This window comes from Balaenoptera musculus, chromosome 1 (genome assembly GCF_009873245.2).
Source record: "Balaenoptera musculus isolate JJ_BM4_2016_0621 chromosome 1, mBalMus1.pri.v3, whole genome shotgun sequence".
NCBI lineage: Eukaryota > Metazoa > Chordata > Mammalia > Artiodactyla > Balaenopteridae > Balaenoptera > Balaenoptera musculus.
Window position 1 is genome coordinate 179774812 of NC_045785.1, and position 23994 is coordinate 179798805.

At 40.1% G+C, this 23994-nt stretch overlaps 1 protein-coding gene across 1 annotated transcript in view; it reads right to left on the bottom strand.

Moving 5' to 3' along the window:
* Nucleotides 1-422: 422 nt before the first annotated feature.
* Nucleotides 423-23994, bottom strand: part of ASPM (assembly factor for spindle microtubules) — a 63313-nt gene continuing 39741 nt past the window's right edge. The window contains 12 exon segments of the mRNA XM_036827504.1: nt 423-2224; nt 4818-4987; nt 5903-6079; nt 7930-8084; nt 8218-8410; nt 9037-9225; nt 10194-10346; nt 11658-11867; nt 12954-13050; nt 13293-13459; nt 17041-18908; nt 18911-21749. Coding sequence (XP_036683399.1) covers nt 2122-2224; nt 4818-4987; nt 5903-6079; nt 7930-8084; nt 8218-8410; nt 9037-9225; nt 10194-10346; nt 11658-11867; nt 12954-13050; nt 13293-13459; nt 17041-18908; nt 18911-21749 — 6321 coding nt within the window. The 3' untranslated portion in view covers nt 423-2121.

Genomic DNA, 23994 nt, shown 5'->3' on the forward strand with positions numbered 1-23994 from the left:
TTTCTTAATTCGCAAAGATTTTTAAATGTATTAGGCTTTCATTGCTACAATGAAAAATTAGAAGTTATAAACATAATAAACCTGGAAAAAAATCACCTATTGAGAAAAATTCAACAATTTTGCATAACAGATTGCACAATGTGAATTTCTTCCTCTCAAGCAGCATTAAGCCAAAATATGGTATGGGTAACAAGCTATATTAGGGATAGATAAAAATTTCCAAGGTTGTAAAAGTATGGATTTTTTTTTTTTTTTTTGCGAAAATCATAACTGTGTAACTTTATATATGTACACATTTAAAACTAAATTAGGGACTTTCCTGGTGGTCCAGTGGTTAAGACTCTGCGCTTCTACTGCAGGGGGCACAGGTTCGATCCCTGATTGGGAACTGAACTAAGATCCCACATGCCTTGCAACATGGCCAAAAAAACCAAAACCAAAACCAAAACAAAACAACCAAAAAAACCCACTAAATTAAAAATGACACTCTATGGTTATAATGACATCTACTGGAAATCTGGGTTAATTACAGACAAGAAGGTGAATTTAAAATTCACCTAATTTCACCAGTAATAAACTCACCTAACACAGTACTAGATTGGAGTTAACATATTTATATTCCTTCTTTAATACAATGTAATCTCTCTGTAGGAAACAGCAACTTCTAAAGAAAAAGGCTTAATTACCTCTCAACCATTCCTTCCAACCACACACACACACACACACACCCACACACACACAAGCCTTCCAGCCTTCAGGAAGCCTTAGAATCCTGATATGGATTTATCACATACATTTAAGAGGACTATCCTTCACATGAAAATAGAATATTATGTAAAATTTAAAAATTTTTAGTCTGAGTTCCAACAATAGAAAAACTTTGAACATCTGGAAATCACCTTTCATGTATAACTTCATAGAAATATTTCTTGTGCAAATACTAATTGGTTATAACCATCTTAGGGGAAATTAATACCAATAACATTTTATGTTGGTTGATTATATCCTAGTGGTATAATTTACCAAGTAAATAAATTGCTTACACTAAAATTCTGTTAAATGAAAGAGAAAAATTTAGGAGAGTCAACAAAAACTATAGTATTTGGCAAATTCAAAGTAACAACAGTTCTCCAAACTCCAAACACTTCATTGGAAGAAAAAAAAAAATTCTAAAAATTTCTAGTTACTTTCAATATATTCTTTAATATGTCAATATGGTCTTTATTCTAACCAAATCTCAACAGTCTCTGACTAGGTTTAATCCTCATTCCAACAAAATAATAAAGTTAAGTAGTTAAATGGTCTCTCCATTTCTAGCTACTACTGATTTATTTCAAACACTTAAAAACTGTCCTGGCCCCCACAGCTAGACAGTCTTTGGGACCCGATCAGATTGCAAACAGCCACTGGAATTAGCCTTCTGTGGCTCTGGAATCACACTGGTTCAGTATTGGTAACAGTGACCCAAAGCTACTGAAAATAACAAGTCATGTTTCAACACTTGAATCATCTTCAGGTCTGTGCTCAGTGACTACACAATGAGTTTCTACTACAAGCAATACCTTGCTCTTCCCAGGTCAAATTACAGCTCCACTCAGTTCAAAGTCAAGAGTTTTTAATATATGAAGGGGTAAGCTGAATTTGTCTAATTTCCCCAGAGGGGCTCATTTGCCCATCTTGATGGTCCCGTCAGTCAGGAAACAGGGGTGTTGTCTATGGCATTTGTGGGATTATTTTATCCCCACTTCTACGTGAGTTGGCAGAATCTTAAATTTTCAACATTTATTTTAGATAAATGCCTCAATTTACCTATAAAACAGGAATAATAAGCTAATCTTTTCCCTTTAGGAATATGATTATATTCAAACTAATATAATATTTTAAGACGACAGACATAGATAACAGTGTTGGAATCATGCCATGATATTAGTTTGTTTTCTGCATAAAGCTATTAAATAAAAGAAACAAAGAATATAAAAAGTTTATTTGTTACATATCTCTTTTTAACTTTAACACAAAGTCAGATTTTAAAAGTTGTACAAAGAAAGCCAAAAGCACTTTCCACACGCGTGATCAGCTTTCCTATTTCTTTTCCTGTACATACTGAGGCGTTTGCCTTTGCTAATAAGGAATGCCAAGTGTGTCCATCACCATTTGAATAGCTTTCAGAGGATTCATCATTTCTTCCAAGTTATCTCTTCTCAACACCCAATCCGGTTTAAGTCTGTGAGAAGAATAAAAACCTTGCATTAATCCAGTTCCTCTCTTAGAAGACTCACGTGCATCGCTTTGTCTTAAGTGAAATGTGGTCCCTCCTGGACGCATCACCTCCCTCACAGGCCCTCACACGGGTGGGAGGCTTCATGTCATCGCCGTTTACGACTTTAGACTATTTCTCTCCATCTTCCCTGAAGGGTGATCCTGGCTCCTTTGAAGCTCAGGCTATTCAGCTACCAAACCCTAGGGTTTTGTCTGTAAACCTGGTTCCTGGTCTTCCCTCAACTCCTGCCCCATCTCAGAACTTCAGCAGCCTTGTAGCTAAAGAGCCGACTCCTCACCTCTCCGTTTCTGCCCCCTTTCCTTTGGGTCCACTCAGCACACCTCCCCGTCACACAATCACAAGATTAGCCTCTGTCGCCCTCAGAAAGTGCCCGGCCACCGACTGCTCAGTCTGAGCCTTCCAGCCCGAACCGCCACTTGGGATTCATCCACGCCCTTTGACTTGATACGTGCACGGCTCACAGCTTCCTCCCACTGCGGTGCCCGCTTCAGGGGACCTCAGCACGTGCCTGTCACCCAGCACAATGCTGGTCTCCTTTCCCTCCCGTCTAGCTCGGGTCCCTCAGTATCATCTCCGTCGCAAACGCCGTTTACGCTATTGCTGCTCTTCCCTATTGAATTCAACTGGAAAGTTCTATGTGGATTCCAGGTTGAATCCAGGCATCGGCCTTCTCCATTCCTGCACAGCTGGACGTTGCTAAAGAAAACCTGGACAACCGGGCTGGCTGATTTTATGCCAATGATTGAAATTACCTAGAAATTGCTTCCTTTCTCTTTCCCCAAGATGACTGTTTCCTTCTTTCCAAATGTCCCCTCCACACCCTCCCCCATCTGCTTCTGAGCTAATGTTTATCATCTCCTTCTTCACTGAGGAAACAGCAGCACATCCACCTTCCTCACATGAATCCCTACCCCTATATGCATTTCCACCTTCCTGTTCTTTCCAGTGAAAATTCCGAACAGCTATTAACTGGGGGGTGGTCAGACAGAGTGGGTGTATATACCCCTACTGTGGAACAGCACTCTGTGAAGAAAGAGGTGCAATCTAAGCCATGCATCGAGATGGATGAACCTCAAGAGCATTACGCTAAATAAAAGAGTCCCGCCACAAGGAGCTACCTCTGTATGATTCCATTTATGGGACACAGCAGAAAAGGCAAAACTAAACTCACATCAGCAGTTTCCAGAACCCGGGGGTTAATGGGAGAGAACTGACTGCAAAGGGGCACAAGGGAACTTTGTTGTGATAGAAATATTTTATCTCAGTGGTAGTGGTTTTACAACTGTATACATTTGTCAAAATTCATTAAATTGCATACCTAAATAAAGGGTACATTTATACTGTTGGGAGTTCTACCTCAAAAAACCCTGACAGTGTCAAAAGGGGAGGAAAAAAAAAAAAAGAATCTACTCATTCATATGTTAATAGTTTTACAACGTAATTCATATTATAATATGCCAAGTCCTTAAATAAAAACATTATGTAGAAATAGTTCCCATTAATAAATTTTAAGCAGACTATTTTTATGTTATACTGTAAAACATGCAAGAACAAAACCAATTTACAACTATTATACAGTTTATAATTATGAGTAATTATAAAGCTAACTGCTATATAACCCAGGTCAAGAAATAGTGCATTGTCAGTGGTGCAGGATTTATACCTAGTAGACAATTGTCCAGTCATAGAAAGGAAGGAGAGAGAGGGAGAGAGAGGGAGGGGTTCTAATGATTCCTGCATCTAACTTATATCTCTAGAGCATTTCCCTAATTTATATCTCTAGACTGTTTCTTCTGCCCAGAACCAGAGAGCAACAACAAATGTCCTCACGAGAGACACAGAGGAGGTAGAGGGACGAGAAGCCCTGTGAAGACTTAGGCAGAGGACAGAGTTATCCAGCAACAAGCCAAGGACACTTAGCCGCCAGAAACTGGACGAGCCAGGGAAGGATTCCACCCTAGAGCCTCAGACAAGGTGAGGCCCTGCCGACACCTTCATTTCAAACTTCCAGTTTCAAGAACTGTGAGAGAGTAAGTCACTGTTGTTTAAGGCCACTAAGTTTGTGCTAATCTGTTACAGCGGCTCTAGGTAACTAATACAAGGTCAAAAAGAACTTCTCTAGGAGGAGAAATTTCAGGCATCGGGGTGATTATGCAAGGAGTTGGAGGTTGATGTTTTGGCCACCAGGGACCTTCGCCAGCTCCCCAACAGTGCAGCTTGTCCTACATGGAGGGGAAAAAATGATACGGCAAAGCTTATTCAGAGCTAATTATCAGCCTTAGCACGTACCTTGTTAATACCAGGAATTTACCCAATAACTACTAAATACTCATAGCTGCAGTGTTATTACTTCATTAACTGCTGAGATCGTCTCCTTTCGATTTACCAAAGATTTTCTTCTTGTTCACATGCTGTTTCTCCATTGTCAAGCACAGTCTCTTGCTCATAGTAGGTGCTCAATAAATGTTTGCTAAGTGGATGAATGAACGAATGAATGAATGGTGACACAAAACTATAGGGTACATTTACTGCTCACCTTGAAACCATTCTGGTTCTTACAGGTGTTTCTGGAATAAAGGAAATGCTCATAGAAGATTTCTGCTTTTGTTTACAAAGGATTCTTTCAGTATTCACTTTATGTTTATGAGCTGTAAGTTTGTAGAGACTATAAATACGATCAACAACTTTGGACCTACTTCGAACATCCTACAAAAGAAAATGTGCATTTATTAAACTAATAAGAATTCTGTATCCCTTCTATGCTAGCAAAATCAATCACAGTATACAAGCACTATGCAGTAAATTACGAGCTTTTAACAATAAAAAGCCGAGCTCTCCAAGTTCAGCAGTTAGATTGGTTTAAATTATGAATTTATAAGACAATTATGAAGAAGGCCAATATTCAAAAATTGTACACTTAACTCCACACTAAATAAAAAAGCAAACATTAAAGTCAATATACCTATTACATATGGTTACCAAGTCCTGTGAATTTTACCTTCTTAAAGTTTCCAGAGTTACCCGCTTACCTCTGCCTGATGTGACCCCAGGTCAAGTACAGTCTCTTGCCCAGACCACTGCGTGTCTACACTTGCCTCTTTCCTTAATGGTCTCCCTATACCCACACGCTCTCCCAAATCCATTCTTCAACCAGCAGCCAAAGTGATGTTAAAACTTAAACTGGAACATATCTCCTTGTTTAAAATCCTTCAGTGGTTTCCCACTGTTCTCAGGATAAAGGCCACAGTCCCATCATGGCCTGCAGTCACCCCTGCTGACTGTAACTCCTGGAGAGGATACTCAGAGGCCTCACCAGAGAAACGCTTGTCACGTCTTTATGTCACAGCAGGAGGATGAGGAGTTGTACACATCTGGATTTCTACCTTGCTGGGACAGCTGTTGCTTCTCTCAAGTACATGGGAGCTGGTTACTCCTAGGGCTGTGATAAATTCTACTTCTAGAATTCAGCTTCTCTGACACATAAGAAACAATTCATATCAGCACAAAAAGCAGGTGTGAACACACGCAAAGCCCTATTTCAGTTGTGATAACTGCTTAAAAGTCTTGGGCTTAAGAACATGTAAAAATAACCTCAAAGGAAAAAAACTGATGAATACTTACAGAAGCTCGATTTGTCCTCTTCAGTAAAACAGCTAACAAACAACAAGTTTTTGTGAAAATGCTTCTACTCTTGTCTGCAACTTTGTCACCGGGCTTTTCTTGGTACATTTGCAGAAGCTCCAGCAGTGTATCTACACAGTTTTCTACATCATAAACTGCTGAAGTCGTTTTCTCATACTGGAAGAGAACAGAACCAAGTTACAAATTATAATAAACACAGATACTGGGTTGGCCAAAAGGTTCGTTTGGTTTTTTCCGTAAGATGGATCTAGTAGCATTAGTTGTCTTTAACTTCATTCAAAACAATTTTGTTAGATTGTATATGGCAGCTGTCATATCAGTGTGCATTTAAAAAAAGACTAATCAAAATTGATGAATTTTTGTGTAGTTATTTTAATATTGAAGATGGAAGAAAAAAAACAACATTTTCAGCATATTCTGCTTTATTATTTCAAGAAAGGTAAAAATGTAACCGAAATGCAAAAAAAGATTTGTGCAGTGCATGGAGAAGGTGCTCTGACTGATCAAACGTGTCAAAAGTGGTTTGCGAAGTTTCGTGCTGGAGATTTCTTGCTGGACGATGCTCCACAGTGGGGTAGACCAGTTGAAGTTGATAGCGATCAAATCGAGACATTAATTGAGAACAATCAGTGTTATACCACGTGGGAGATAGCCGACATACTCAAAATATCCAAATGCAGTGCTGAAAATCATTTGCACCAGCTTGGTTATGTGAATTGCTTTGATGTTTAGGTCCACATAAGTTAAGTGAAGAAAACCTTCTTGACCCTATTTCTGCATGCGATTCTCTACTTAAATGTAATGAAAACGTTCTGTTTTTAAAACAAATTGTGACGGGTGATGAAAAGCGAATACTGTACAATAGTGTGGAATGGAAGAGATCGTGGGGCAAGTGACATGAACCACCACCAACCACACACCAAAGGCCAGTCTTCATCCAAAGAAGGTGATGTTGTGTATATGGTGGGATTGGAAGGGAGTCCTCTATTATGAGCTCCTTTCGGAAAACCAAATGACTAATTCCAGCAAATACAGCTCCCAATTAGACCAACTGAAAGCAGCACTCAACGAAAAGCATCTAGAATTAGTCAACAGAAAACACATAATCTTCCGTGAAGATAACGCAAGACCGCATGTTTCTTTGATGACCAGGCAAAAACTATTACAGCTTGGCTGGGAAGTTCTGTTTCATCCGCCGTGTTCACCAGACATTGCACCTTCGGATTCCCATTTATTTCGGTCTTTACAAAATTCTCTTAATGGAAAAAATTTCAATTCCCTGGAAGACTGTAAAAGGCACCTGGAACAGTCCTTTGCTCAAAAAGATAAAAAGTTTTGGGAAGATGGAATAATGAAGTTGCCTGAAAAATGGCAAAAGGTCGTGGAACAAAAGGGTGACTACGTTGTTCAATAAAGTTCTTGGTGAAAATGAAAAATGTGTCTTTTATTTTTACTTAAAAACCGAAGGCACATTTTGGCCAACCCAGTATTTTAGAAACACCAACCAAAAAGGAAGCCAGACGTGATTAGAAGAGGTTCTGCTGTTCTGATACAGCGCAGTGTACAGGCTGTCAGCTCTGGAGGGAGACGGACGTGAGCCCTCCACCACTGACCACACGCTGGTCCTCGGGCGAGGACCTTACCTCCTGTAAAGATTATCCCTCCACTACAAAATGGGAAGATAATACCGTATGAACCGCCTTAGAGGATGAATGGGAGGACTAAATTAAATGATGCATGGAAAGCACTAGCACATAGTTAGCAAGTCCTTAACTAACTTGCTGTTATTACTGTTATAAAAACAGGAGAAATAAATCATAAAAAATTACAGTTTCTATGTACAGTTATGTTAACAGAGGAACCATTCCCCCCGCCCGAAGACTATGGCACATAGTAAATGACCTTTAACTCGGAGATCTGAGTTCTAGTGATGAGCAAGCATCAACCTAACTTGCTGGGGGAGGTTTCTTGACCAAGGAACTCTTCGTTATCAAGACGGAAACTACCTTGGCGACGTTAAGCAAGACCTGCACAGCGTATCCGATGACCTCCATACAAGGGACACTACGGTTACAGCTTCGGATCAAGACGAATATTTTAGAAATTGCTCCACTCTGGGCCATATTCTCACAGCAAAGTGAAGACAATCTAGTAACTACCTCTGAAAGGGGAAAAAAAAAAAAGAGATACATTCACAGCAACAAAATCAGTATCATATTATTATATTCTTTGTACGACTCAAGGGTAAAAACGCATTTCTAACCTTATACAAGATATTGTTAAAACAAACTAACCCAGGTGCTTTAGAGCCTCAAGAATAGCGGAAAGGTACTTGTATGTCAGGAGATAGTGCAGGGCAAGTGCGGTTCTGTGGTAGAGCTTGTTTTCTTCTCGAATCTCCCTGTTAACACACTGAAGTCTCTGTCGAATGGCTTTAATTTTTGTACAATCATTTTTCTTCCTCCAAGAATATCCTCTCCATAACGCCTTAAAGAGACAAACCAGTAACTTTAAGATTACAACCTCTGATGTTGTGGACTTAACATCTACATCTACTTCCACAAAGTAAATATTTTCAGTAAAATTATACGATGTGATCTTTGCAACTACAACTTCAGTTCAGGTTCTAATAAATAGGAAAAGCAGTTTTTCTGGGAAGAAATACATATAATATTCCTGTATATAAGTTAAAGCATCATTCGCTGGCCAAAGACGGCTAAATCTATTCAAAAGGCAAAAATACTTTTGCATCTTTCAATCATCAACTTCTTCTATGGAATGTGAAAATAAAGGGCTTAACAATGAAATTATGGTAGCATAGTGTATATGAATTATTCTATTGGCCAATCTCAGCTTTTTAAAATTAGCATGACTGTGTTTTTTAAAATGTTAGATATTGGGGATTCCCTGGCGGTCCAGTGGTTAGGACTCGGCACTTTCACTGCTGTGGCCCAGGTTCAATCCCTGGTTGGGGAACTAAGATCCCGCAAGCTGCGAGGTGCAGCCAAGAAATAAAATAAATAAATAAAAATAAAATTCAATAAAATGTTATATATCGTGTAGATGAATTGCAAACCAAAGTCTTGAACTAAAATCATAATATTTTCAGTTACCTGAATTTTAGTGATTCTATCATTAAATTTTTCCTGCTTTTTACGGAGGAGAAAACGGCATACGGCTTTCTGTATTACTGATGCAGCCCTATTTTGCTGGCTCATATGTTCTTGAGCTTCATCCTGAATTTTTATGAAGCTATGTTTCTGAAGAAACCTCTTATGCTGTAATCTTGCTCGAAACCATCTCTGTTTAAAACATATGAATAGTTTTTTTACTTCAGGTTTCTTTTTTTGTTTTTTTTTTGAAACTTCAGGTTTCTTAATGGAATAAATAGAACATTTATTGAAATATCTTTCAACCCTCCCCAGTGGCATTACATTTCCACTCTAGTTGCTGCAGAAAATTCCAGGCCACAGTGGGTGTGAGTGTGTGTGTGAGTGTGAGTGTGTGTGAGTGTGGGTGAGTGGGTGTGGATGTGAGTTGTGTGTGTGAGTCTGTGTGTCTGTGTGAGTGTGTGTGAGTGTGTGTGTGTGTGTGAGTGTGTGTGTGTGTGAGTGAGAATTTAACCCCGCACAACATATGCCTCATTTCATAATTGATATAAATCTTGTCAAGCTGTATATTATTCTTCAATTTGTTTTTTTACTCAATATTTTATATGTAAGTATATTAACATATACTGTACAAACAGGATTCTTATCCAGAATACATAAAGAACTCCTATAATCATTAAGAAAAATAAAACACTCAACAGAAAAATGAGCAAACTATGTGGAAAAAAAAAAATTTTAAAAGCATACCATACACAGATAAGAATTTGAATAACCAACACAGAGGAAAGATTTTTTAGAATTGCTAGCAATCATAGGAAATCCAAACCAAATATGAGATATAATTTGCCATTCATCAAAATGACAAAATCACAAAGTCTTGTAATGTCACGGGTTGGCAAGGAGGTCGAGAGAGAGACAGGTGCCCTGGGTGCCGCTACATGAGGGGTAAATGGGTACCGTGCACCACAGGATAACCTGCAGCCTTAGTCCTGCGCCATAAAACGCAACTCACCTCTAAGCCAGCCAACCACCCTAACGGCCACGTGGCAAAAGCTAAATACTATATAACTTTAGCAGGGGTATTTGGAAATTGTTTATGAAATATTAAAAAGTTTCAAACAAAAATTATGTCATAGTTTTACTGGGAAGGAAAAGCTAACCTGAATACAGATGGCTGAGTTAACCTGTTTATTATTAGCATTCTTCAGAGCCCTGTGAAGTCTGTACGCTCTTTGAATTCTAAGAGCAGACAGGTGATAAAAGGCAGCTGCTGTGAAGTGAAGAAGCCTAATTTTGGCTCTCTGTTCTAAAATCTAAAGGAGAAAAAAAGATTAACAACCAAATAGTTGACTCTTAAGACAATCAACCAATGTTTATTTTTGTATATCCTCAATACCAAATTATATAAATTAGCAACAGTAAACTAACTTGTAACTATTAAAATTATCTACATTGTAACCTGAAGTAATTATACTCCTTTACTATACAATACTTTCCATGGTGTAACCCCTAACTGAGGGTATAGAAAGCACAATTATATTTGGGCACTTCACTCAAGAATTTAACTAGACTACCCAAGGGCAGCTAGATAAGGCTTTGAAGGTACTAATTATAATGGGAGAAGTCTAGGAACAGTAAACTGAGAAAGGGTTAGAGTGCTCCAAGCAGAACCGCTGAAGATGGTGATGTTAAATCGGACAAACATTTCATCCGACTTCTCCAGTAGCAGTCTCGCCACATCCAGCACAAGACTTTTGAAGCAGAAGCTCCCTCCAGGGAGGGGCCTTTGGCCTTCAGAGTTTCAATTTATACTCAGCGAACAAAACACAAAAGGTTTCTCCTTTAATTTAATTATTTTCTGTTTACCACTGCTTCACGTACTGGATGCCCAGAACGCCAAGAATTCCCTAGGGAGGATTCTCTCCTGCTGAAGGTGTGGAAGTTATCAACGGAATGGTCCTACAACCCCTGAGAGAGTTGCTTGGTGGTAGCAAAAGGTGACTTGAATAACAACCTCCTTCACGTGTGGGGAGGAGGAAGGGGAAGCTGGGACGAAGTGAGAGAGTGGCATGGACATATATACACTACCAAACGTAAAATAGATAGCTAGTGGGAAGCAACCGCATAGCACAGGGAGGTTAGCTCGGTGCTTTGTGACCACCTAGAGGGGTGGGATAGGGAGGGTGGGAGGGAGACGCAAGAGGGAGGGGAGATGGGGATATATGTATATGTATAGCTGATTCACTTTGTTATACAGCAGAAACTAACACACCATTGTAGAGCAATTATACTCCAATAAAGATGTTAAAAACTTAAAAAAAGAACCAACAACCTCCTTCACGTGTGGAGTCCTCCTCATACTTCAGTTCCTCTGTTAAGATTTATTACACGAGAAAAGTTATTTTGCATTTTTGGTGAGCATCTATGGGAAATAGGATCATAGAACAAAAATCTGTGGCAACCAGTGATCCTGTTACATGGGGCTCTTCAGAAGCTGAATAAATTCTAGTTAATGGCCATATCAGTTCTGAAATTATCCTCCAAAATCTCAAATTTCTTAACACAATTTAACATCAGGTATTTCCACTTCATAAGACTGAGATATCCTACTTAAAAATACTTACCCTTTTTCTTACTAACCAACCACGCACCAGTGCTTGTAGAACAACTGTAGATTTTTTTAATTCAACATATTTTATCCTTTCACACTTCCCAGCCTTCCTGGCTCGTATGTATCTTTGTATGGTCAAAGCAGCTGATTTCTGCTGGAGAAAGACCTGCCTTCCTTTATATGCTCTGAAATTTGCTTGGATCAAACAAGCAGCTTGATGTCTCTATAAGGAAAAATTTGCAAGTGACATTAATAGGTAGAAATAATAATTCAACCCACTGGAGGTTCTGGAATTTCTCAATGAAAAATAAGATGGTATAATTATGATCTTTTTTTTTTTTACATTTTTAGTTTAAGAATGTCATATTTCACAGATTTCGAAACCCACAGAGGGCTACAGCTGAAAATGAAGTTTTTATGAAGGTGCAAACCAGGGACCATAGATAACCTGGTGCTTTTTCCCTACCTTCCTCTTGATACTTTTCATTGTGAATGAGCAAAGGACTAGTATTACTACAGGACAAATGCATTTAATACAAAAGCTAGCTACACTCTAGAGAACAGAATGGGCATTATAAGCAGCTGTGATGGAAGCTGTCTGCTGCTTTGAGAACCAGTGTACTCCCAGCACATCTTAGATTCCTCAATTCTAGAACATCCTGACAATCAAATTCCAAGACACATAAAGTATCTGGATTGAAATGAAAACTAGGTTTGTTTTACAACATAGACCCCCACCTACTAGCTGAGTGACCTTGAGCAAATCTCTTTAACCTCTCCAGGCCTCAGTTTACTCATCCGTAAAATGGGAATGCTGATAATAGCTACCTCACAGAGTTATCATGAGGATCCGATTAGTTAGTAAATATATAATAGAAGGTGTAATAATAATAGTGGGTATATAATCATACATAGTGAATATGAACATCAAAATTTACAAGTAAAATTTTAATTTTGACTTCTTTAATAAAAGACCATAGGTACCACCATTGTTCTAGAACCAATGTTAAATATTTTAAATAGATTACCAAATGTGGCTTAAAGAGTGTGTGTTGACTCATACAGACAGGATATGCTACATCTATTATGATTTTCTTCAAATAAGTCAGTTGAAACTTGGGTTTGAGACTATGTTATAAAAACAGATACACAAACAAAAATACAAATAGCATTTTTATGAGTGAATATAATTTTTAATTGACTGCAATGATGTCTTTAAAGTAAATGTATAGTTAGATCTTTAAATCATTTTTTCTTTTCTGTTTTTTAAAGTAGTTCTTTACATATGAACTGTTTTTTTAACACCTACTTTTGTCATTAAGAATTGCTCATGAGCTGTTCTTCCAGAAAGTACTGCTCTCCATTTTCTCTGAATGATGATTGTTGATGCTCTCATGTTCAAAAACCTGAAAAGTGATTATTGGAAAGCACTTTCAAATTAACTCATTTAGTAAGCATTCATTGCCCGCCCCCTATAAATACTAGAGGAGAAAGAAAATATAAGAAAGGCAATGAGAGAATAAAAAAAAGTAGAAAAGGATAATTCATACTTAGGTTCTAGCAATCAGAACTTTACAAACACACACACACACACACACACACACACACACCCCACACACACTCTTGCCCACGCAGCTGACACATTTACCGTCTTCTCTGCAGTTTGGTACAGAAGCAACCCTGAATGATTCTAACAGCTCTTAACACAGCCAGATACTCTTTACGTGCTTTCCAACACCTGTACCAGGCTTGAATCTTGCAGGCAGCTTTCACTTCACGTATATATTTCCTGGCTTTATGTCTCCTCCACACAGTCTATTAAACATATAAACATAATAAATATGCAATGAGATGTCTAATTTTTTTTGTAAACTGGAAGACTCAGTATTGATAACAGTTAATATAAGGTCAAGCAGACAAGATCAACTGCAGAAATGCAGTCACACCCCAACTCCTCTATGGGACTCGCTCACTCCGGACACGTGAGCCCTCTGAGAACAGCGGGCTGACCTGTGACCTCCTACTACCTGCTTCAGCACATACCCTGTGGCTGGCTGCGGGCTAAGCCCAATGCAACCCTGAAAAGTATTTAAATTGTAAGATGCACGCAAAGCCTGGGAAGCCAGGTGTGTGCACTGCCCTCACCTTCTCAGTCCATGTGAAGGAACGAAAGGAAATGAACACACTGATGCCTTCAATTCCAGGGAAGGGACAGGAATTCTTCCCACTGCCCTCCCCACCCACTGCAGACACATCCTGGGTTCTGTGTCCAGCCTGTTGCAGAATCCTGAGGGCATCCATCTACCTGAGGACCATCAGATTTTCCGACTTTGGCAACCTTGTGGCTGACTAAAAGCTTAAGTAACAGCTACAACTTCTTAAGTGCTTAGCGCTGTACTAAGCACTATGATTCTTTACAGTAACATAGGTAGGTAATACTATTATCTCTAATTTAGAGATGAAAAAAATGAAGGCCCAGAGGAACTGACACCAGTAAAATTACTTGTTGATGTCACAGGTAATAAGTGACAGACATATCTTATTTAATCCTTATAAATATCTTGTGAGATGATTATTAAGATCTCTATACAAAACAGAAATTAACGTCAAGAGACTTGTTACCACACAGCCAGCAAGTGATAGAGTCAAGATTTGAACCTGAGTCTATCTGACTTCAAAACACCTACAGCAAATACAATAGCTCCACCTAACATGGGGAATCAGGCTCTAAATTCAGTTGACAGGCGAGAATGATATATACGGTCAAACTTAACTCTCGTGATGGCCTTAACTCAGAGTATTTCTATATGGTTCTTATGTAAACAAAACCGAATACCAACATAGTAGTATTCATAGTGGAAGCCAGGTATCAGTATTTTTAAAGAGTCCAAAGTGATTCCAATGTGTGCTAAAGTTTAAGACCACTGGTTGGTATGTGTTAAAAACTAGATGTGCTAGTAAAGAACATATACAGATCTATATGATTTTCTTTTTATATAAATGGGGGTAGATTTGTTTTTCAACTTGTGCATATTGATCCGGAATTTGCTTTTTTTTTTAAACTCAGGTCTTGGCAAACTATGGTCTCTGGGCCAAATCTGGCCCCAAGCTTGTTTTTGTAAATAAAGTTTTATTGGAACACACACACAAAAAAACAAGATGTGCAACATGCACTTTTATAATTTAGCTATATAAAAGAAAAAACAGGGCTTCCCTGGTGGTGCAGTGGTTAAGAATCCGCCTGCCAATGCAGGGGACATAGGTTCGAGCCCTGGTCCGGGAAGATCCCACATGCCACGGAGCAACTAAGCCTGTGCGCCACAACTACTGAGCCTGTGCTCTAGAGCCTGTGAGCCACACCTACTGAGCCCACATGCCTAGAGCCCGTGCTCTGCAGTAAGAGAAGTCAGCTCAATGAGAAGCCTGTGCACCGCAATGAAGAGTAGCCCCTGCTCGCAGCAACTAGAGAAAGCCCCTGTGCAACAACAAAGACCTAATGTAGTCAAAAATAAATAAATAATTAAAAAAAAAAAAAAAACCCCCAACTAATTACTAAAAAAAAGAAAGAAAAAAGAGTTGAATTTTCCTAAGATTGTTATTTTGGCTTTTCTAACATGACCCCAACTAATACATGCACTTGACACCCACCAGTCCTTGACTCCTGGCAGCGTCTGGAACTTGAGCACTCCTTGCCTCCTCCCTCAACCCTTGGTTTCTTTATACCACAATCATTAGCTTCCTTTGTTCCCTCTCAATACCATAGGTTGGCTTCTCCTCTCAGCACCCCTGAATTTTGATGCTCTTTAGGGCTCCAGTCCTGGGCCCTCTTCTTTTGCCCACTTGATGCATTCTCCCTAAGTGATCCCCTATCTCCCACAAGTTCCATTATCAGTGTATGCCAACAATGTAGAAGTCAAATTCCAAAATCCGTACTGCTGTCCAAATTACAGCGAACATAGCAACTGCCCCGCTGGACGCGAGGTGGTCACGTCAGCTTCACGTACCCCAGGCCGAGCTCGTCGGGCTCCAGACCTGCTCCTCCCGCTGTTCCCACGTCAGTGAAGGGTACCATCTGCTGAGTCACCTCAGCCATAAAGATGGCTGGGCTCCTTGTTTACGCTCTATACAAGGCCAATCCCCTCCTCCACGCACACTGACCCTGACAATCCTGCTGTCACTGCCCTCTGCTAAACGGTGGTTCACTTTCCCTGACCTACTGCCTGCAGTCTCCTGGCTAGCCGCCCGGCATCCAATTCAGTCCATCTTCCACATCCCTGCCTGAGTAATTTTTTTTTTCTTTCGGTCGCACCGCATGGCTTGGGGGATCTTAGTTCTGTGACCAGGGATTAAACCTGGGCCATGGCAGAGAAAGGGCTGAGTCCTAACCACTGGACTGCCAGGGAAATCCCATCTGAGTAATTTTTTAAAAATAAAGTATGATTCTGGTCTTCTCCTACTTAAACTCCTCTAGAACTTCTTTTAGTCCCGAGGATAAAGACTAAACGTTTTCTGTCTTACACAGCTGCCCACATCTCACTCCATGGACCGCCATCCTGGTCACAGGTCACCCTTTATTGCACACCTGTTCTCTCTCTCATTTTTGAACTCCGTGTTACCTCCTACAGCTGGAATACTCCTTCCACACATTTTACTTGGCTATTTCCAGTTCATCCTTCAGCTCAACATCTCAACTTAAACGCCATTTATCCCGGGAAGCCATCTCTGATCACTGGGACTAGCTTAGGTTTCTCTTCTCTGCATTCCCAGCAACAGACATTTCTCATTCTGTATTATCATGAAGAAATTTCCACACACTGAGGTATGGGGAAGTCATTCTGGCTAATACAGGATTTAATTTGAACTTTATGTTAACTAGAACAGGCTGTCTTGTGGCCTGTTAAACATATATTGTGTATCCGCTTTCACCATTAAAGAAAAGAATGCATTTAAAAATCAGAATGGATTAACTGTGGTTCAGGCATCTACAATGGAGCCGGGTGGCCATTGTGGATGTGGTTTCAGACACGTTCCTACATCACTGAGAACTTGAACTGTATCAGACTCAAGGACACCACCAGCTGTTCTCAAAACAACATCGGCTCACAGCTGCCAGCTGCAACCTGATGGTCTCAAGGTCTCTGCTTTTAACTGTGCAACCATAGTTGCAACAAGCTTAGGATGTCACATCCAGAACAATCCCAGTTCTGTGCCGTCTTCGGTGAATTATTTTTGGCACCCTTTGCCCAATCTCAAAAATGTTCCATTTTGGAAGGTAAATGAAATGGCCACGTAAACTAACTATTAATCTTTACAACCTGCTTAAAGCTCATTTTATAAATTCTAAGAAATATTAGTCAAAGAAAGAATGAAAGCTTTATATTTCAATATATAAATACCTGGATTTTTATGGTGCTATCTTTAATTCTCTGAAACTTCCGTTTTTGTATAAATCCTTTCATTCTAGCTTGAATAATTATAACACTGCTTCTTATTTGTAAATAAACTTCTCTTTGATGTTTTGCAGACAAAAAGGCTCTGTGGTGATTCTGTAAAACAACTGCTGCTTCTCTATACAATAAAAACTGTTTTCTGGTTTGCCTTCTCCTGAAATACCGCTGTAAAGTGATAGCTGCCCTTTTCTGCTCAATGAATCTTCTTCGATACACAGCCATCTGAAGGAAGGACTGAATTCGCACGGCAGCACACTTGTGCTTTTCCAATCTTTTTGTGACCATTTTACGAAAAGCTTTTTGAATTGTTACTGCAGCCTTTCTTTCAGAATGGTACTCTGCTTCCTGTAAGGGACCAACTAGAGAAGCTTTACACCGTCTTTGAACCATAAGTGCTGGGATTTGGCCAGCTTCATACTGAGTTTCAGTTCTGTGACAGCAGAATGCAGATTGGGTAGCAGGGACTGCCATTTTTTCTTTGGGCATGTTTTTAAATTTCTGTCTAACTTTCATGCCGCTAAAAGCAGCCTGAATAGGTCTTACAGATTTCTGAATGGCTAAAAATTTTTTTCTTTCCATTTTAACTCTGACATATGACCTGTAATAATTCTGTATAACAACAATTGCCATTTTCTTTGCCTGATAATCCAGTCTGGCCCTGTGCATTCGGTAGAATGACTGAATTCGGGTGGCAGCCAGGTGCATGAGTTGGATACCCCTTCGTGCCTTAAAGCCTCTGTAATAAGACTGTATACAAATGACTGCCTGGGTTTGCACTGCAACTAGTGCTCTGTACCTTCTTTGAACAAAAACTACCTTTGCTCTAAAGTAGAGATAGTGCTTCCTTGTTTTAAAGGCTTTAAAATGCTTCTGAACAGTAATGGCAGCCTGATGCTGCTTTTCCTGAATCTCTCTCCTTATGGTCATATCCTGAAAGTCTGCTTGGACACAGTTTGCTGCTTTCTTGAGTGCATTGTGTTGAAGAGCTTTCTTTTTATTGGCTCTGTATCTTTCTTGTACTACTTTTGTAGCCCACTGAAGCTTTTGGTAGAAAAAATACTGCCTGTACATTCTGTATGTGCTTTGTATTATGACAGCAGCTCTGTGCTTTTCCCTTAAAAGCTGCCTTGCTTTCATCCCCTTATATGCAGCCTGAATGACCACTGCAGAATGCCTTTGTTGGACGTAACGCTCTCTTTGCAATTTTGCAGCTCTGTATGCTCGGTAATGTTGCTGAATGAGAAGCGAGGCGTGTTTCCAGGTCTGAAAGGTAAGGTGTGTTCTGTGCATTCTGAAAGTTGCCTGGATGAGGCCTGCAGCCCTGTGCATCTCCTGTAACTTCTTCTTTACCATCAGCCTTCGGTAAGACGACTGGATTGTAATGACTGCCTTCTGTAACTCCAAGAATTGGTGCAAGTGATGTCTGGCACAAATGGTGGCTCGATATTTCCTCTGAACAAAAAGAGCAGCTTTCTTGAGGGAAAGGAATCTTTTCCTCATCACTAAAGATCTGAACCCGCTCTGAATCAGGGTTGCAGAGGCATGCATCCTTTTCAAATGTCTTCTGGTTTTCATACCCCTGAATGCAGCCTGGAGGACCACAGCAGAGTGTCTTTGCTGGCGGTAGAGCTGCCTCTGCAGCAGTTTGGCCCTGCTTGCCCGGTATCGCTGCTGGATGACCCGCGAGGCGTGCCTCCGGGCCTGGTATCTCACACGTGCACAGTGCCTTCTGAAAGCCGCCTGGAGGACGGTAGCAGCCCAGTGCATCTCTTGCACCTTCTTCCTCACCATCCACCCTCTGTACCAGGACTGGATTTGAGGGCTGCCTTTTGTAACCGTAGTAACTGTTGTAAGCAATGCTTTGCGCAAACATTTGCACGATATTTTCTCTGAATCCACACAGCAGTATTCCTGAGAGACAGGAATCTCCTTCTCATCATCAGAGTCCTAAATCTCCTCTGAATTATAGCCGCGGCCGAGTGCATGACTTTTAAGTGTCTTCTAGCTTTCATCCCCCTAAAAGCAGCCTGAATGCAGATTACAGAATGTCTCAGTTTGCTATACCTTTGAAATTGTATGTTCCTTTCCCTCATTGCCCGGTACTTTTGCTGCACCATTCTTGTCACCTTCTTCAACTTATTAAAATAAGCTTGTTGTTTGCGTCTTCTGTAGTGGGACTGGATGAGTGTTGCTGCGGTCTGCATCCTTCTCAGGGTCTGCCTAACTCTTCCTCCTCTGAAACTGGCTTGGAGAATGGTAACAGCTTTCAAAGTTGTCAGGTACTTTGCACGTTGAGTTCTACCCTGATGATATGCTCTGTATCTTACCTGAATTATGACGGCTGCTGTTCTCATTTGATGATATCTCCTCCTGGATTGCTGCATTTTAAACACGGCTTTAATAAGGGTGGCTGCTGTGTGCATGTGCTGAGTCTGTCTTCTCACTCTAACACCTCTATAAACAGCTTGGATTTTCACAGCCGCCTTCCTTAAAGTAAGATATTCCTTACGCTGACGGTCTGCAATTTTAGTATCTCGATACCACCTCTGGATTTTAACAGCTGACGCTCTGTAGGTGGCGTGCTTCTTTTTGGTCTGGTAAGCTCTGTAACTAGATTGTATAGCGGCGGCCGCCTTGCGGTGCTCCTTTATTTGTTTCCTCACTCTCACCCCTCGGTAAGCTGACTGTAGGATGACTGCTGCTGCTTTGGTTTTCAAATACAAATGATGCTGTTTTCTCCCAGTACTGTAAGCCCTATAGTACATTTGAATCAGACAAGCCGCTTTTCTCATGATTTTCCACTTCTTTCGCCGCACGTACATTCGGTAGCACGACTGTATGAGGACAGCGCATTTGTGCTGCTTCTGAATCTGTCTTCTCGCTGCTCTGCCCCTCCACGTGGACTGAAGCATCACTGCTGCAAGGCGGAGCGCAGTGTACTCCATCCGCCCCCTCCTCCCGGCAGCCCACGCTCTCAGATGTTGCTGGATGACGGATGCTGCCGTTTTTAACAACCCGAACTCTTTCTGGGCCTTGGCCATTCTGAAAGCAGCCTGAATCTTCACTGCAGCTTGATGTTCCCTTCTGATCTGCTTCCGAACTTTCCAGCCACGGTAAGCGGACTGTAGAGAAATCACAGCTGCCCTTGTCTTTAAAAAATGTGTTCTTGTGTCAGAAACAGTCTTGCGTGTCCTGTACCATCTCTGAATCTTGAGAGTAGACTGAAGCACAGATTGATATTTCATCCTCTTACTATAGCCTCTAAAAGCAGTTTGAATTTTAAGAGCAGCTGTAGATTGTTGTTTGATTAGCTGGCGTACCTTATAACCTCTGTAAGTGGCCTGCAAGCAGATAACTGCTCTTTTGACTTGCAAGAAGTTCTTCCTCTGATTGACCCGTGCTTTGTATGCACGATAGTAATTCTGAATGACGACAGTTGCTTCATAGATTTTCAGGTAGTACAGGCGCATTTTTCTCATCCTGAAATGAGACTGTAGTGAAACAGCAGCTTTTCTCTGCAACCTCGCTTGCTTTCGAACCAGGTACCCTCTGACAAAAGCTTGCAGTTTGATGCAAGATGCCCGCATGTGTTCTTCTCTCTTTAGTGCAGCTGCTCTTAAATGTAAATATTGTTTACGAGTTTGCTTCATCTTGACAATGGATTGTAACTTTACTGCAGCATTTTTTAGCCTCAGAAATTTTTTTCTGGAAACATAAGCCCTGTAATATGATTGAATCCTTGTAACAGATGTGAGGATGTGGATAAACTTTTTCCTGGCCTGCATCCCTCTATATGCAGACTGCAGAACAATGACAGCAGATCGCGTCTTCTGGTAAGAAGCTAGAACTTTCTTGGCTGAAATGTAAGCTCGAAGATGAATCTGAATTACAAGGGCAGCTTTCTTCATCTTCTTATATTTCTGTAATTGTTGATGCTTCCTTATGTGTGCCTGCAACCTGATAATATTTTTCTTAAGGTTTAGAAATCGAAGTCTGTCCTGTCTCATTCTCCAGTATGACTGAAAGACGCAAGCGGCGGTGATCTGTTTGCGTAAGTTACGAGCTTTCATTCCCCTGAACGCGGCCTGTAGTCGGATGGCTGCAGCCCGTTTCTGCAAGTAGCTGGTGCGCTCAACCTTTCCTTTCAGATATGCTTTGCGGTACTTCTGGAGAGACAGGATAGACTCTTTCTTCCTTTTATATAACTTTTGGGCTTGAAAGCACCGAAATCTTGTCTGAATGATGACAACACAAGACCTAATATGAATGTATTTCCGTAATTCTCTCTGCATCCTGTACCAGGATTGTATGACCGTGGCAGCTTTCTCTTCTTTAACATGCTTCCTGACACACCATTCTCTAAAAGCTCTTTGCAGTGTTATTGCAGCTTCTGTTTGTAGTTGCATTTTACGTTGCCTCCATCTTCTGAACACAGACTGGATTATAAGGGTTGATGATCTTAGCATTTCATATCTCTGTTGATCCTGCTTTCTTCTTAAACAAGCATGCCAACGCCTCTGAATTGTAACTGCAGCCCAAAGGTGTCGTTTGTAAGAAGCAACAGCAATGATCATTCTTATCCTAGATTGCAGGATGATTGAATAATATTTCAGTTTCAGAAACTGTTTTCTAGTGGAATATCTTCTCCAATATCTCTGAAAAAGGTAAGAAAGGACACAAAGTAAAATAGACACATCTTTCTATACTTAACATCCTTGAAAGTATTAATTTTTCTAACATTTTGCTTAAAAACAAAGACATTAATTTTAAAAGCGATATATTTTTGAAGAAGATACTTGTCTCTTTTGTTTATAGTTTAGTTTCTGTGTTGATACAACTGTAGCCAATTCAAACTAATGATATTTATATGGCATTTGTATTCAGGAGACATAAGAAATATAAACAAGTTTATGTTATATTAGAATAACATATTAGAAGATTTAAAATGAAACTATAGTAATATTCTGCTATCTATTGATTCTAAGTAATTTCCTATGAATGTATCTCTGGATCTTATATTTTCCCCTTTTATCAAGGTTGCTAAGCTATCTTATAATGATTGGAAACTGTTTATAGGAGGGGGTCTGTGTTACAGGCCTGGTAATGTCAACACAGGATTTTGAGAAATATCACTGAGCCAGATCACTCTCTGAGTCAGTATTTTCATTAAGAATAAAATTTAGGAATTATAGATACATGGTTAAAAAGCAGAATTCTGGAAAGACTTGAGAAGTAATAAAGCTTTTTCCTCTTGCTTCCTTCCCCACCACCCCACGTTCCCTAACTCCTTAGTTATCCCAGCAACATGCGAGCTATGAAGTCTCAAGCGGATCCTGGCTACTGGTCATCAAGCTCTGGACGTTCTTCTCGCAATAACACCATTCCTTTGTCCAAAACACTCCAAATACTGCTAAGATGTGGCGGGGACTAACGGAAGGATTAAAAGTCTCAGAAAAAAACCATCAAAGATACAACTAAGAGCCAAATGGGAATATTAGAACTGAAAACACAATAACCAAGACAACAGCAACAAAAAACCTCACTGGCATGGCTCAGTAGCAGAATGGAGATGACAGACGAATCAATGAACTTGGAGATCAATACAAATTCTCTAGGCTGAACAAGAAAGAAAAAAAATGATTGGGAAAAAAAAGAGAAAGAAATGTCTTAACAAACTAAGAGTAGAGGGGAACCTCCTCAGTATAATAAGAACATTTACACAAACCTACAGCTATCATCAGATTTAACGGTGAGAAACTAAATGCTTTCCATCTTAGACCAGGAATAACACAAGGATGTATCCTCTCACCAAGCCTATTCAGCATCTACTAGAGGTCCTGCCTAATGCAGTAAGAAAAGGACATAAAATCTATGCAGACAGAGAAGAAATAAACCCTTTTTTTTGTTCATAGATGACATGATCATTTACGTAGAAAATTCAAAGAAATGACAAAAACAAAAACTCCTGGAATAAGCAACTATAGCAAATTTGTAGAATATGGAAACATTAACATTAGTAGCAAAAAAAAGAGAAATACTTAAAAGTATATCTAACAAAATATGCACAAGATCTGTCAGAGCTACAAAACTCCGATGAAAGATATCACAGAACATCTAAATAAATAGAGATATATCATATTCATAGATAGGAAGGCTGGATTTTGTTAAGATGTCAGTTCTTCCCACCAGGATCTATCAATTCAATGTAGTCTCAATCAAAATCTCATCCAGTTACTTTGTGGACACTGGCAAACTGCTTCTAAAGTATATAAGGTGACGCAAAAAACCCAGAATAGGGCTTCCCTGGTGGCGCAGTGGTTAAGAATCCGCCTGCCAATGCAGGGGACATGGGTTCGAGCCCTGGTCCGGGAAGATCCCACATGCCGCGGAGCAACTAAAGCCTGTGTGCCACAACTACTGAGCCTGTGCTCTAGAGCCCGCGAGCCACAACTACTGAGCCCTCGTGCCACAACTACTGAAGCCTGCGCACCTAGAGCCCGTGCTCTGCAACAAGAGAAGCCATGGCAATGAGAAGCCCGCGCACCGCAACGAAGAGAAGCCCCCACTCGCCGCAATTAGAGAAAGCCCGCGTGCAGCAACAAAGACCCAACGCAGCCAAAAATAAAAATAAAATAAATAAATTTATTAAAAAACAAAACAAAACCCAGAATAGCAAATACAATAGTGAAGAAAAACAAAGTTGGAGGACTAACATCATCCAACTTCAAAAGTTATTATAAAGCCACAGTAATTGAGACAGTGTGATACTGGCAAAATAATAGAAAAATAGATCAATGGAACAGAATAAGGAGCCCAGAAATAGACCCATGCAACATAGTCAACTGATGTTTGATAAACAAACAACACAACTGAATGGATAAAAGTTTTGTCAACAAGTGG